Source organism: Balaenoptera ricei, chromosome 1 (assembly GCF_028023285.1).
Source record: "Balaenoptera ricei isolate mBalRic1 chromosome 1, mBalRic1.hap2, whole genome shotgun sequence".
NCBI classification, from domain to species: Eukaryota; Metazoa; Chordata; class Mammalia; order Artiodactyla; family Balaenopteridae; genus Balaenoptera; species Balaenoptera ricei.
The window spans coordinates 82,855,995-82,871,714 of NC_082639.1; the positions used below are offsets into that span (position 1 = coordinate 82,855,995).

Here is a 15,720-nt window from a genome sequence, read left to right on the forward strand (position 1 = left end):
ATTTGTAAAGGTAAGCAGACATATTTATGCTTTCTTATTTTTCCTACTTTCTTACACTAAAAATTAGCATTCTACATGTGCTCTTTTGCACTTTGCTTTTTTCACTTAACTATATCTCCTAGAAATAACTCCATATCAGTTCACAGAGATTTTCTTTGCTTCTGTTTTTTTTTACAGCTGCATAAGACCTTATTGTATGTATTTATCACAAATTATTCAGCCAATTTCCTATGTCTGAACATTTAGCTAATTTCCCATATTTTACGAGTAAAATGCAGTGAATAACCTTGTGCATAAGCATTTTGTACTGGATCAAAGGGTAAATGTGTATACCGTTTTGTTAGATATTAGGGCAGGACTTTATTTATCTGTTTTGTTCACTGCTATACCCTGTTTTCCAGAACAGTACTTGACACGTAGCAGACACTCAGTTGAGCATTTGTTGAATGAATAAATGGATAGCGTGCTCCAGCTTTCCCGTCTCTAAATAAATGTATTCTCATAAAACAGGTTCTCGAGTGGCCATAACAAACCATGTTTATTTACCCTCTTGATTTTCTCTGCTGGTACACCTCGAAGCCGGGCATAAAGGTAAAGATGTTCTCGCCCTGTAAGCAGGTCATCGATTGCATCAAACTGAGGACAGTAGCCCATACTTTGATGGACGTCAGAAATATTGGTTAAAATACTGCAAGAAGAAAAAGCAGTTAGCAGGTTTCCTTCACAAAGTGGGTGACCAGAGATCTAGGGCTGGAGGAGTTTCTGCCAATAAGATAAGAAAGCTGCCTCTTCTCTTCTCCCATTTTGCTTTAGATATGTGCACGACATTTAGCAATCAGAGCAGGGGCTGTTTGGTTAGAAACTGATAAACTCCAGGAGTTCTGAGCTTTGAATCCAGTCAGATTCTCCCGTTTCCCTGTCTAGGATAAACTGAATACCTGCTACCCAAAGACAGCTATGCTTTTGGATTGGTTCACCCTTAAAAACAAAGGGAAGATCAAATTTAAGAAAATGACTAGTGGTTTTTGATCCCTTTCAAACATTTGGAAAGTTGCTAGAGAAGACGTGTGCTTTCCAATGGAAGTAAATTTCTCCATTTGTGTTTACTGGCAGAGATACAGTCAATGAAAGAGGAACCAATCAGATCACCACCTAGAGCAAGAGGCTGGCAGAAGAGAAGAAGAAATGAAATGAACTGAGTCTATCAACTCCCTTTGACCAATATATTCTCTCCCGCTAGAAAATATATTGCCTTGATGAAAAAATAAACTGTCCATAGACTGGTCTAATTTCTTTCCCCCTTCTCTTATAGCTTAGGGTCTGTGAATAAAGGATGGATGCAACAGTATGCAACAGGATGGGACAGAGAGAGGCCATGTAGTTCCCCACTATGACAAAAACTACTTAGGTATGGCTGGGCCAATTAAAACCACCCAGAGAAGCAAGGAGGGTCCTTCACCAAATTCACAGGAACTACTCCACTGAAGAACCTGAATCCTGTGTCTTAAACCTATACGTTCTTTCTAGCTTCTGTCTTGGTTTTACCTTCTGGGCATCTGACTGTGTCTCACTTGGAGTATAACTTGATGTCTCATGGTAAAACCTATTACATCCCTCTGCCCTCCACTCCCTGCCCTTTCCCCTTTGTTACCATCATGAAGTCATTTGCTTGGCTAAGCTAGATCTGAAGATGAGATAGACCCAGCCATGGCTCCACCTCTGCCATTCCCTTTGCTCTAGACCCAACAGGGATGTCTGGGAAACCAAATTCATCCTATTTGAGCCAGTGAAGAATGCTCAGGACTCTCCCTACCCAGGGAGCATTGGGCCATGTTGAGGATGGCTTTCCGTAGTCAAGCAGAAGTTGGTTAGATATCAGCAGTGCCTAACTCCACCCATAAACCAGGGCAGAGAGTTTCTCTGGGCACATCTAATGTGTGTGAGCTCTGCTGTTCAAGGGGCAGCCTGGAAAGAGGCAGACAAGTGCAGGCTCATGTTCTCTGTACTGTCCTGTGGATGACCAGTCTGTTTCCATGCTCCTTATTTCAGAGAGCAGCAGGCACCCTCCCAGAATCCAAGGGCACATGCCAGTTTTCCCTTTATAGAGGAACCTTGGCCTGCAAAGCCAAGTGTTGACACAGAAATAGCCAATGCGGATTAAGGCCTCTGAGGGCCCCAAACCATCGCCCATCTAGAAACTCAACCCAGAGAAAGGATGTGTCACCACAGAGGTTCTTAACCTGGGGTCCAGGAGTTCCTGTAGGGTCATAAATGTGCTTCAGGGCTCAGTAAATTCCCCAAATGCAAAGAATGTATGAAGAGAGGTAATGGGAAACAATGGTGTATTTTTATAGGAAGAAGGTGCGTGTGTTCATCAGAAGTTCAAAGGATGAGATGCTTATGACCCACAAAAGACTAAGAACCACTGATTTGGTGCTTCTCAGAGCTTTCCTAGAATTCACGCTAACAGAGGAATCTCTTAACAATCACAATTCAATTAAATTTTCCAGAGAGTCTATGTCTTAGACTTTTTGGACCATGTCCTCTGGGAGGTCCACCCTTCTGCACAGATCTTTCAGACTCTCAGAGTCACCCTCAGATACAGGGTCAATGCTTACCCTTCCTATGGTGGGACAAGGACATGGCTTAGGACCTGGGAGAGACACCCTGAGACAGGATGAGCAGGACACTCACCTCTTGCCTGCGACAGTGGCATCGCCTGACGTCACTGTGCTGTCCCCAGTGAGCATCTTGAACGTGGTTGTTTTGCCAGCTCCGTTCACTCCCAGGAGGCCAAAGCACTGAGGGAGAACACACAGAATTGGCCTCGCCCTAGAGCCCAGGAAGGTGTGGAGTGTCAGGCCCTAGGGCAAGTGTGTGGGGTGGGGGGAGGCATTTTAGGCCTGTGCTGCCTTTGTGGAGGTCACTAGCCATGTACGGTGTAAGGCAGCAGAATGTGCCACTTTGGCATAAGGATGCTTTTGAGCCGAAGGCAAATGAGAAGAAGCAGATATAAGAAAAGCTCTCTGCCCTCCCCCCTATTTGCTTCAAAGCAGGACATAAATTTACAAGGTGTTTCCCTTTCTTCTCTACCAAGATGGACAAAAATTAATCACTGGAGACAACTTTAGACTCCTACCAGCTTGGAGATGAAACCAGAGGAATCTATAAAACAAACTTTACTAACTAGCCTTTATCTACCATTAGTTACCCATGTACTTGCTTTCCTACAATTTGCCACCCTAGAAACTATAAGTCCCTTTCCTTTGTCTTGCAACTTCCCTAAAAATGTACTGTTCCTTTGCTAAGATGCTATATAAGCCCAAGTTCTAACCACCCCTTTGGGGTAGTCCTCTCCCCTGTGTATGTACGGTACACATGCTAACAAACGTCTCTTTGTTTTTCTCTTGTTAACCGGTCTTTGGTCAGGCCAGTTGACAGAGCCCCAGCCCCAGAACCTAACAGGGTAGTAGGAAGGGGAATTTTTCCTCCTTGACAGTGGCTACTGAGCACTTGAAATGTATCTACATGTGCTATAAGGTAAAACACACACTAGATTTTGAAGACTTAGAACAATAACAAAAAAGAATGTAAAATATCTCATAAATAATGTTTTATACGAATTACATGTTGAAGTGATACAATTTCAGATATACTGGATAAAATTAATGATTAAGATTAATTTCACCTGCTTTTACTTTTTCCTGTGGCTACTAGAAAATTAGAATGACCTGACCTACAGTGGCACATGTTTTATGTCTACTGGCCAGCTCTGCTTGAGAGGAGACCAGAGACAAGCATAGGAGCTGATTTTCTGAGGCCCTTTCACATGTGGCCTGCAGAGTACCCACCTCTCCGGGGCGGACTCCCACACACAGCCTGTCCACCGCTGGGCTGGAGCTGCCTGAATAAATCTGTAAGATCCAGAGAAAGTGAGCTGAGGACTGAGAGAGGGTTAAGTAGGGAGGGCAAGAGAGCAAAGGACGGTTTAGGCGAAGGTTACATTTTGACACGAATGTGCAGAGAGGTGCTGTGAGCACTGAGTCTCGAAGCTGACCCCGTGCGGAAATGGAACGGAGGAAGGTTAGCGGGGCTCAGCTGCAGTGGCTGTCGCTGAGGCCCTGTGTCCGTGCCCAAGATGAATACTAGGGAAAGTGCATTGAGTGTTCTTGGAAGACAAGTTATAACACTGAGGTTTTATAACCTCACATAAAATTAGGGAAAGGAATTGCTTGGATAAGCATATTGCTTATTTTACAGAAGGCAAATTACAACGTAGTGCCATCACTGGTCCACCTGGCACCTCCAAACTAACATGCCGGCAACTATTCCCTTACCTTGGTTAGTTCATTTAGCCTTAAGATATCAGTTTTATTTCCTCCACTAACAATTCTTTGTCTTTCTTCAGCCACATCATCATCTTCATCTATGATAGGCTCCTTAGCGGGCTCGGTAGTCCTAGATGAAGAAAAGAGGACGGAGTGGGCTGGTGTACAGCACCCTTGGCACTGTTCTTTTCCTCTGACATTCTTCCCATTCCCTGGCTTCTGCCCCAGCCTGGCCTTCCACCCCCGCAGGCTTGAACTCTCAAAAGGACTCCCCACAGGACAGGCATTAGGCATTAGGCAGAGAGGGCAAGTGCTCGAGTCCAGAGTCTGCCCTGGGCTCCAGTCCTGGGCTTCCCATGTGTGACTTTAGGCATGTCACCGAACCTCTCCAAACCTCACCTCCCTCAACCATAAGATAGGGAGGGGCTGGTAAGAGCGTGTGCCTCATGGGATTGTGGTGGAGATGCACTTGGCACAGTGTGTGGCACAGAGTCAAGACTCCTAACCTGGGAGCCGTTATCATGAAAAACCCTTCGTCTATGGCAAGCACTCAGCAAACGATAGTTACTAGCGCCCAAGCCCCCACTTCTTTTAGTCCATAAGGTTATCTCATGCCCCCGACCATAGTTCTCCAGCAGCTGTACATTAAAGGCCTAACTCCCCAGCTGAGATCCCAGAGCCCTGCGGTCAGGCTGCACCTACTCTTCCCACCCGCTCTCCCGTTTATCTCTTGGACTAACTCCTCCGCCAACCACTCGATCTACCCATGGTCCCCAGCCCATGCTAGCCTTTCCCAGCTCGAGCCCCCGCAGGCATCTCCAGTGGCCCAGTGTTCTCGTTCTCCTACCCTGCGGAGGAGAATCCTCCTTGTCCTTAAAAGCACAGTGTCTTCTCTGAAACCCTCCCTGAACACCTTGACCTCCATGCTTTCCTTCCTTCCTCCCTGGCCATATCCAGTTCATTACTAAGTACTGTCTAACAGACTTCCTACTATTTATCCAGTCAACTTCTTTTACTCCATCTCCTAATGCCACCACTCCTTTCCAGGCTACCACTGTCTCACACCCGGGTGCCAAAGCAGCCTCCTGTCTGGTCTCTCCCCTTCTAACCCCGGCAGATCATGTCATTCCCCTGAGCAAAACACCCCAACAGCTTTCTGCTGCCCTCAGCCTTAAATTCTATGTCCTCACCAAGGTGGGGGGCATTTCACCACCTGGCTCTGCCCTCCTCTCCAGGCCCATCTCTCATCCCCCTCACCCTCTCCTTTCACGGACATCCTGAACTCCCCACAGGCAGGCATGTCCTCTACCGAGAGCACCTCTTCTTCCTCCCTCTCCTTCCTCTCTTTTCCTGGTTGCTTCTCAGTATGGGCATAGCTGTCTTCTTGAAGCCAGAGACTGTGGAATACTTCTCGGGTCTTCTTTCTGGCCTAATGCGGCAGGATGTGCTCAATGGTGCTGACACCAGAGTCTGAAGCTAATGAGTCTGTTTTAGTAAATAACTCCTCCCCCTCTCTTGCCCCAGGCCCCCTAAGATGTGGCCAAAGCTGCGGGGCTCCTGTAAGGGCTGAGGCTCCCGTGGACGGCGACTCCTCACACCGTCTCTCCCACACTAGAACCACGTACTGGCCATGTTGTTTTATTCTAAGTGTGTTGACACCCATTATCTCATTCAAACTCTTTCTAACAATTCAATTCCCTGTGGATCAAAACCTAAAGACAAGTCCTCTGAATCTTTATTTACATGTGAGCACATTCAGCCTGAGAGGATGAGAGGATAAGAGACAAACACTGTCAAGGAAAGTTTCTTCTGAGTGCCCCGTGATTTGCAATCTGGGCCTCTGGGCTGAGCCCAGTAAATGTCAGCCTGGGTTGCAGAGGGGGCTGCCTTCTGGAAAGCTGAGCACCCACTTCAGAATGATGCAGGGCCTCAGGCAAGAGCATGGGAAGAACGGCACAGCTGGGGTGGGTCAGGTTGGCAGTGACCCCCTTCTTCCCCAACCAGGGGGGGCACAATCACTGCCCCACCCGCTCCACACTGCACCTGGCTGCCTTCACCCCGAATGTCACCCCCATATTACTCCCTTCCTTCCCTGCCCTGTCCCCATTCTCAAATCTCTAACTAGCATAGGGGCCCGCTTTGTCTATTTTCTCATGAATGCATAAATCTATTTCCTAGTACTTTGGATACCAATGAATCATTATCATTTGCAATGCTACGATGCAGTTTAATATGACTATCTGTTTCTTAAATGAATGGGATTAAATATTAGTGATTGAAATTAACAGCATTGTATTTTAAACACTTTAAAGTTTAAACTTTTAAACTTTAAGTACGCACAAATTCTAACGTGCCTGTTTTAATGTACCTCTCCTCGTATTATTCAGAACAAGCCAGGCTTTGAGAGCATAAAAAACTTTATGGAGTGGGGCTAATGAGGAAAGAGATGACCACTTGGATGTGAAATCAAGTTCCCTGACTGACAGGCACATGGAGCTGGCCTTGGTACCCTCAGGGCAGCGGCGCGAGCGTACCATAGGCTGAAGAAGAATTGGTACTGGATGAGGAGGGTCAGGAGGAAGTACACCAACCCTTCTACTGCCATGGCAACCAGGTTCTTCCCAATCAGGTCCCACTGGAACGGATTTGAAGAGTGCTCCTCACCTGGGGATGGAGGCCACCGGAAATCGACAGGAATTAAGTCCACTTAGCTGCCCCAGCTGTCCCGAAAGACCTAGTTACAACACTAGGCTCAGCTAGACTAGGCCTTATGCAAGGGATTAAGTCAGAGCCAAACCCGAGTCTCATACTGGCTCCTCAAGTCGGAGTAGGGAAGAGTAGGAACTGCCCTTGACCCCTCCTAGTCGCCTTAGCCATGGATACAGAGGCACTCTGGTTCCTTCTAGTGTCAGGAAAATCCCAGACCAACCAGGCACCCCCAGCCCCAGCCCAGGCTGCAGGTCTGTCATAGGAACTCCCACTGCAGCCCTCCTGGCCTTGGAGGATCCAGGGCCATGTGACTGCTACCCACCAAACCGGGCATAGACGTCTGTCACAGCCTGGCTCAGTGCCAGGTCAATGAGGCCCCGGCCCAGGCAGAAGTGGGGGAAGATAATGAGCAGCTTCCTCAGCACGGCACTGAACCTGAGCAGTGTCTGAAATACAGAAAAGCAGGACAGTCAGTGATGGAGGCCAAGCTTGGCTGCCCCCTCTGAGCGGGGTGGGGCTTGGATGCCCTCACGGACCAGGACCAGTGGAAGCCCTGCAGCCAGAGGGGACGTAGCAGCCAGACTGGCTACCGGAGGGATTTGTCAAGCAGATAGGAAGTTTTGGAATACTCACAGGAGGTGCCTCTAGCTGGCAGCCTGCTTGAGGAGCTTTCACTGCAGACTCACTTTGAAAGTACACAGGAACCCTCCAAGGCTTTTGTTAGCAGGAGATGCAGCTGCTGGGAGTGTGGCCCAAGCTCCCTCTCCTTTGGTACAGCTGTGAGCCACGCTGGGGGCTGCGGCTGTGTCACTGGCAATATCTTAGCCTAGCTTGTACCAAACGGGAGACGGGCCCTGAGCATCTTCTAGCTCTGCTTCTCAGCTCCCACAGGACAGCTATAGCTGTCTGTAACTGTCACCAGCAGAAAAGACGGCTGGAGACTTTCCCTGGTGTCTGGGTTGAGTTGTGGGGACTTGTTTTCAGGTGGTAGAAGGTACTTGCTGCCTTAGCCTCAAGTGTCAGTGTCAGGCAGAGGGGACACCGAGGGGGTGAGGCTGACCCACTCTTCCGGCCAATCCCTGCTGCACAACCTCCTTCCTCTCCAGCCTCCGAACTTTTGCTTAAGTTACCCCATCTCCTTCTATCTACCCCTCCCCACGGTCCCGCCCCACTACTCCTGGAAGGAACTATGCTCTGTTGCCTCTAGGCCTTTGCACTTGCAGCTTCTATTAACCACTGCTATTAGCTGGAAAGAATGCTCTTTCCCCGCCTGCTCTCTGGCAGATTCCTGCCCTTCTTTAGAAAGCTAGCTCAAATAACCCCTTCTCTCACAAGCCTTTTCAGATTCCCATGGTAAAATATCCGATCCTCTCTTACAGGACTTACCACGTTGCCATGATTAATTATTCTTTTACCTGCCTATTTTCTGCACTAGTCAGTGGTCCCCAGGGAACAGGAACTGGGTCCAAATCCTTTCAATGTCCTTCCTAAACACCTTACACATGATTAGTTCATAGTAGGTACTTCACTGTTTATTAAATGGGATAATAAAATCCTACTTATTCCAGGCCAGGCTCAAACTGAATTCCTCTACCAAGATCCTCTTGACCCCCATAGCCCAGCTCTTTTGGCCCACTCTGGTCTGTAGTGTTCTATCTGTCTTGCTCCTTTGATGTTCTGCCATACACTGTCTCATGGAATGTCACGTACCGTGGTTTATATCAGTTCCTAACTTGGTGCGCAGGTCACTTACTGACTGGAAGGGGAGTTCCTGGGGCCACGCTCGTTTATATCAGCACATCCATCACACGGTGCTTACCTAGTGGATGCCTCTGGGACCTGGGGAGCCTCCTGTGGCATCCTGGGAATTTCTGCAGCATCTGTCTATTCCACAGTTTAGGTGAAAGAAACCAGCTTTTTTTTTTTTTTTTTTTTTTTTATGCAGGGGAGGGGGTGCGCTCAGTTAATTGTTGGCTAAGTAAGTGCAGCCTGCAGGAGGGAAGTTGTTTTGAGTTGCTCTAAGCTATTTAATTATTCTGAAGTAACACGCTCTCTTAAGACTTAGTGAGCCGTGAGCCTGTGACACAAACAGCTCCGAAGAGCAGCATTTTCAGTCTTCCGGGATGCTCTGACCATTGGCAGAGTCTGTGTTCTCATCCACCTCCCTGCTGGGGTCTGACTGTGACATGGTACGTTTTTTTATCAGTCATGGGACAGACGGGGTTTTGCTTGTTTAGCGGCCACAGAAAGCCTGACAAGGTCAGGGAAAGAGTCGCTCTCAGGCCATTGGACTGAGTGGTTAGTGCAGGTTTGCTCTGTGTCTTCCCAGCAGGGCCCAGAGGCAGGAGTGGGGACAGGGGCCACAGGGCATCTGTGCAGATGCTCTGGCTGGTACCAACCCTCTCAACTTCAAAGACCTTCTGAGAGAGGGAAAGGCTAGAGAGGTGCTGGGGACACAGGCACACAGGAGAGCCCACCGATCCCTGGGTATGTTCCCAGGACAGTCATGGCCAGGGCTCAGACACAGGGGTCTGGGAGAGGGAGTGTGGAGCAAAGACAACCCTGTAGTCACCACCGCTGTTTTTAGGATTCATTCTTGTCAGTTCTTTCTGGGCAAGGAGAAGTCTGGGGCGTGTGAACGGGACAACTGAACTTCACAGCTCATAAAAATGAGTCACTCAGCACTACAAATTCCTAACCCTAACCTCAGGATTAATTTTCATGCACAATAGTATGTGTTACTCTGTTACAATATATGTAAGAAATTTGGAGAAAGGTTACATATGTATTTGCTTATATGCCTCTAGAACACATAAGAAACTCATATGAAAGGTTGCCTCTGGAGAAGAGAACTAGGTGAGTGGGAAACAGGAGTAGGAAGGAGACTTTTCATTGTATGCCTTTCTGTTCTTTTTAAATTTTGAAATCACATGAATGCATTACCTCTGTGTGTGCGTGTGTATAAAACCTAACACCCAAAGTCCCCAAGGAAACCTTCTTGAAGAAGTAAGAAGATCTGAAAGCTTAGGATTATGAAAGGTCATTTATAACTTGCAGAAAGGGCTCAGAAAACTATGACACTCAGAGCACACAAATGAACAAGGAGCTTAAAGAAAAAAAGAAAGGAAGGGAAGAAGGGAAGGAGGGAAGGATAAAGGAAGGGAAGAAGCAACATTCATTTATACACTAAGATTGTACAGACACAATGCTTGCCTCTGGCTCTGCTTGACCATCACACTCTCCAGTATCCTAATAATCAAACAAAGAAGCTGAGAAAGTCATGCTTACCCGGTTATTCTCAAATAATTCCAAGATGAAGGTGATGGCACTGCTGTTGATGCCGATGAACAGATTAGCACAAGATAAGGCCACATAGGCTGTGCTGGGGACATCAAACAGGAAGGATGCTGGGTACATCATGGGAATGACTGCCCATCTGTGTGAAATGGCACAACACAGTGGATGGAGTTCCAATTTCCATTCCATCTACTGTACCCCTAGATAGAATACATTCCCCTCTCACATGGGGTGGTATGTTTGAACTGGTGAGAGTCCTGGGGAAACCAAAGAGATACTTCTCCCCTTGGTCTTTGCTCTTCATCTTTGAATGGAGATAACAATGCCTTTCCTGACCACCTCTTGGAGTTTTTGTGAGAAGCAAAAGCTGTGAATGTATTTTGTAAATTATAAAGCCTTACATAACATAGGAGTGTTCTTCCCACTCTAGTCTGGCTCAGCAAAGCTGGGCTGAGATCCCAACAGGCTCATAGTTCATTGTAGCTGACGTGTCACAGTCACACTGGTTCCTGAATTCTCTATTTCCAAGAGAGATGAATGGAGACCATTGCTCTGGCAAGACTCTACTGGCCCCCCATAGGTAGGGCTAGGTATCATGATCTCCATTTTACAGATGAGGAAACTGAGGCTCAAATGGGGTGAATTACTTGCCCATAGTTACATATATAGTAAGTGGTGGGCCTGGATATAAAGTTGCATGCTCTATAATTCTATTGGATTTAATCCCTGTGTTATCCTCTGGCCCTGACCCAGAGCGGCTTTTCAGGTGCAGTCTCCCATGTGCAAATAACTCTTGGCTGGTACAGGAGACACTGAGATGGATGGACTGGCCACAGATGAATGAGAGTCAGAGCTGAGTGAGGAAGTGGGGAGTGATGGATTCCCAGACTTTGGTCAGGTCACAGTTGGAGCGGAAGAAGATTAAGATTCAAGCCCTGTGGGGCGTCTCCACTGTACCCGAGTGGATGAGTGGACTGAGCTGCAGGAATCCCTCTGTGCGTGGAGTCGGAGACAGAAGCCAGACAGATTCCTGGTCAGCAGCCGCAGACCCTGCTGGGAGCTGGAAGCTGACCTTGGCACTGCAAACCCTGGTTTTCTGTCAGAACTGCAGCCTCCTCCCCTGGCTTCCCTTTGGCAACATTAGCTAATGGCCCACACAACTCACCCATACAGCATGAGCAGTGCAACCAGGGCTGGAAGATTGTCTGAAGAAGTGTAGGCTTTCTTCTGAAACCCGATGAAGATGCCCACCACCAGTGCAGCGCTCACAGTGTAATTCATCTTGAAGAGAGAAGAGGGGAGGGAGGCACTTGACCTCTCTGCACCTCTGCTTCCTGTTCTGCAGAATGAGGGCTGGGCCAGCCTCCTCCAGCACTTATGTTTTGGGATTCTGATTCCATTCGTCTAAACATTTCTTGGCTAGCAAACGTATGTTAAGTTGTCCTTAGTCCTCCTACCCCATGCCACCCCCACCTCCCTACACAGGAGGGAGGGTACAGTCTGTATCTTTTGAAAGAATGAATTATAAAATTCCACCTGATCTCTCCTTCTGTCCTTCCAATCGATCTCAAAGTCCTGTTGATTCTACTTTCTGAGCATGTCTCCAGAATTCAGAAAAACTTAAAGTATAATCCTTGGCCTCACATCACTTCCTCCCTTCCCTTCGTACAGAATTAAGCCCTAAAGCCAGCAGGCTTGACAGGGAACTGTGGGCAGCCACGGTGGGGGGAGGGGAGAAGTCAGAGTGGTCCCAAGCAGAATGAGAACCTAAGAAGGGTGAGAAGGGCGTCCACGGAGGTGGAGTGCTGTGCGGTGTTGGAGCCCCAGCGGGTCAGGAGGGTGTCTTTACAGGGGGCTGATCTGTTGCAGGATATCAGAGCCAGAGCACATGAGGAGGACCTGCGCCTGGGGGGTGGCTGGAGCAGGGAGAGGAGCGTGGCCACACAGGGGAGAGGGTGAGGGCAGAGATGGGGGACTTATTACACACAGGTGTATTGCTCAGGTAGGTACATGAGTCAGGGGCAACAGAAACCAGTTTCTCACTTGTGGAGAAGGGAGTTAAAAATATGGAAGGACAGAAAACCAGAGGGAGCCTGTGGTGCTGGATTGGAACTAGTGGTTTTAGTGAGTGTTTTGTTCAGTGTATAGATAGATAGAGATGTATAGATGTAAATGTGTGCATGTCTGTGTATATACCTGCGTATCTCACCTAGTTCTCTCCACTGAGAAGGCCTGGGACCAGTGAATATATCTAACACCGAGATCTTGGTTTTTGAGGGACATTTTCCCCTGGAAGGAACCAGAGCTCCTTGGGGGAGACAGTTGATTCCAGGGTAGGGCTGTGGGGAGGAACATCTTGCTGGGCAGAGAACTTGGAGGTACTCAACGAACGTGGGGACACAAGTCAAGAGGGCACAAGAGCCAGCTTGAAGGGGCTCCCACTGGCCAGACTGGGGATAATCTGAGCACCAAAATCAGTAAGAATGGTATCAGATTGTAGTCTGTTGATTAACACAGGAACCACAACTCCATACAGGCATAAATAAATACATGAATAAATGGAAAGCTTGATAACAAACAAACAGGATATTTACATAACTTCAAAGTACATCTCTCTAAATTCTTATTAATTATAAGGAAAAAAGTAACTTTACAGTGAAGAAGCTCAGCAGACACCATCTTAATCAAGTGACTGAAGTGACCATCATCAGTAATAGGACAAACTGAAATCAGAAGCTACCTGACAGGATGCAGTGAGCAGGACAGAGCATCCCTTCATGAAACTGCTGCCATGACCCGAATCCAATCATGAGGAAACATCAGGCAAACCAAAATTAATGGACTTTCTGCAAAATAACTGGTCTATGATCTTCAAAAGTGTCAAGTCATGAGTGTCAAGGAAAGACTGAGAACAATCCCAGGCTGAAGGAGACTAAAGAGACAGGACAACTAAAAGCAATGCATGATTCTGAGCTAGATATTTTTCTATAAAAGGCATTATTAGGGCAATTGACGAAACTTGAGTAGGGTCTGAGGATTAGATGGAAGTGATACATCAGTGCTAGTTTCCTGATGTTGACAGTTGTGTTGTGATTGTATAGGGTGAGTCCTCGTTTGTAAGAGGTACACATTGGAGGTGCCGGGGTGTGTATGTGTATGTGTGTATGAAGGGTTATCTTGTTTGGAAGTTACTCTCAAATGGCTGAGGAAAATAGTTTTGAATGGTGTTTACAACGTTTCTGTAAGTTTGTGGTTGTTTCCTAATTTAAAAGAAAAGAAAAACAGATGATATATAAAAAATAAGAACTTACAACATCATATATGCGCTGCATGAATGATATAAACAATGAGTATCTGTTCATTTATTCAACAATGACCCCCAGGCCAGTGTTATTTTTTCGCCACTGGCTAAGGAGGGTGCTTAGCTCCAATACCATAGCTCCTTGAGCTCAGATTCCAGGCCAGCCTTAAACTTCTAGAGCATCAGGAAGCCTGCTGGCATCATAGTCACTGTCTCCAAACCCTTCATTAGGCTGCCAAGTGTCTACTTTGCTAGTATCATCTCTCATTCAGACACCCATTCTGTCCTTCTGTCCACAAATTTCTCCTTAGGCTCAGAGATCTCTGTCTGTAGTCAAGCACACACGTGGGTCAGCCCCAAGTGTTAATTCTATTCCTTGTCTTAAAAAAAAAAAGTAGAAAGCAAAAACCCAGCACTTTAATAGCTTTTCAGTGCAGGTGAGCCTAGCTCCTCTCATGTTTTAAGCACAGAGCCAACTTGGGTGGCTGCAAGGGATGTTTTCATCCAAAGTGAGGTTTATTGGCTCTGACCTCCTCCCCATGTGTTCATAAGTGTTTCCTCATGTAGACAGAAGAGAGGAAGGAAGATTAGTTGGTACTGATGATTTCTGGCTTTATATTGTTAAGTGATGGCTGCTTAGTAAGTTGAGTAAGATATTTGTCATCATTATTAAAAGCCATAGTGGAAACAGTTGTTTGTGTTGGTCTCCATCGTGATATACATTATCATCACCATGAAGTGGAGACTCAACGTTAGTCTTCGAATGTTGAGATAAAACAAAACATCTTGTTCCCCAAGACGCCTGGAATAAACTGGAGTTAGTGTCATAACAACTTCCACATTATAACCAGGCCTTCACTGTCAAGTCATTTTGACCCTGTGGCCTGTCGTAAGGTAACCCATCCTGACCCCTCTCTTCCCCCACCAATCCTGATTGTGAGAGAGGTGGTAGTCTGCTGTTGATTTGATAAATAATTTTTTCTTCATGTTCCTCCAAGTGGTAGCTAATCTAATATAGTGAAGTTCTGGTTGGGTAGGCAAAATAAGGCCACTGGATAGGGTTCCCAGATTTAGCAAATAAAAATATAGGATGTCCAATTAAATTTGAATTTCAGACAAACAACCAATAAATTTTTTAGTGTAAGAATGCCATATTTGCGGGGGGCGATTAGGATATACTTATACTAAAAATTGTTCATTGTTTTATCTGAAATTTAAATTGAACTGGGTGCCCCTTATTTATCTGGCAACTCTACCACAGAGCAGTTTCCAGTTTACCCCTTTGAGGGTGGGGTGGGGCCTAACAAGAGGATGTAGGGTGAAGGGCCTCTTGATATCATCTCTTCAGCTCCCGGTTATTCTCAGGAAGGCCAGCCTCAGTGCTGCAGAGCAGTGATTATTTGGTGCGTCAGAAGGCCCCTTGTGCAGGGCCTACAGAGTTCCCACTCAGCAGTTGCTAAGCTGTGCCCTGCATCTTTCCCCAGCTTGGGCGCTGGGCACATCACCTTCCAGCAGCCCTGGCCGTAAGAGAGCCCCACCCTGCCACGTCCCTTCAGTCAGAGCACACACAAACGCCCACCCACCTTGGGCCCAGGGTGGTGAGGGAGGTGCTAGGTCCTGATACTTACGATGTCCCAGAGGAAGTTGGTCAGCCAGTAGGTGGTGGGGCTCACCCCACTGACAAACTGGAGGTGCTTAGCTTTGTTCACCCTCTCCTGGATCAAATAAAGGACAAAGCTGGCAGGGACGAAGGACATGGCAAAAATCACACAGATGGCCACCACAGCATCCACAGAAGTGGTGAGCCTGCAGAAGGGCGGGAGACAGAGGGAGAGAGGTGAAGGAGGAGCAGAAGCAGGAGGAGAACAAAGTTAGGCTCTCGGAAGCCCTCACCGATGCCAGGGAGCCGCCTCCAGAATGCCCTTCCCCAGCCTGAAGCTCGTCATCTCACTCAACTGTGTAAATCAAACTGGGTCAAGCGTAAATGGATATTTGTGCATTTCCTGTTCTAGGTTAATGTTGAATATCAAGGTTAATATCAAATATTGTCCCCTGTTAATATAAAACTCTAGATACATTTTCTTT

The 15,720-nt window shown here is 47.1% G+C and overlaps 1 protein-coding gene across 1 annotated transcript in view; it reads right to left on the reverse strand.

Annotated features, from left to right (window-relative positions):
* Positions 1–15,720, reverse strand: part of ABCA4 (ATP binding cassette subfamily A member 4) — a 125,544-nt gene that overhangs the window by 9,342 nt on the left and 100,482 nt on the right. The window contains exons 35-43 of the mRNA XM_059916005.1: positions 15,264–15,441; positions 11,500–11,615; positions 10,326–10,473; positions 7,360–7,483; positions 6,863–6,992; positions 4,338–4,458; positions 3,852–3,914; positions 2,695–2,801; positions 547–688 (exon numbers count right to left, since the gene is read on the reverse strand). Of these exons, the coding sequence (XP_059771988.1) occupies positions 547–688; positions 2,695–2,801; positions 3,852–3,914; positions 4,338–4,458; positions 6,863–6,992; positions 7,360–7,483; positions 10,326–10,473; positions 11,500–11,615; positions 15,264–15,441 (1,129 nt within the window). The remainder of the gene's footprint in view (positions 1–546; positions 689–2,694; positions 2,802–3,851; positions 3,915–4,337; positions 4,459–6,862; positions 6,993–7,359; positions 7,484–10,325; positions 10,474–11,499; positions 11,616–15,263; positions 15,442–15,720) is intronic.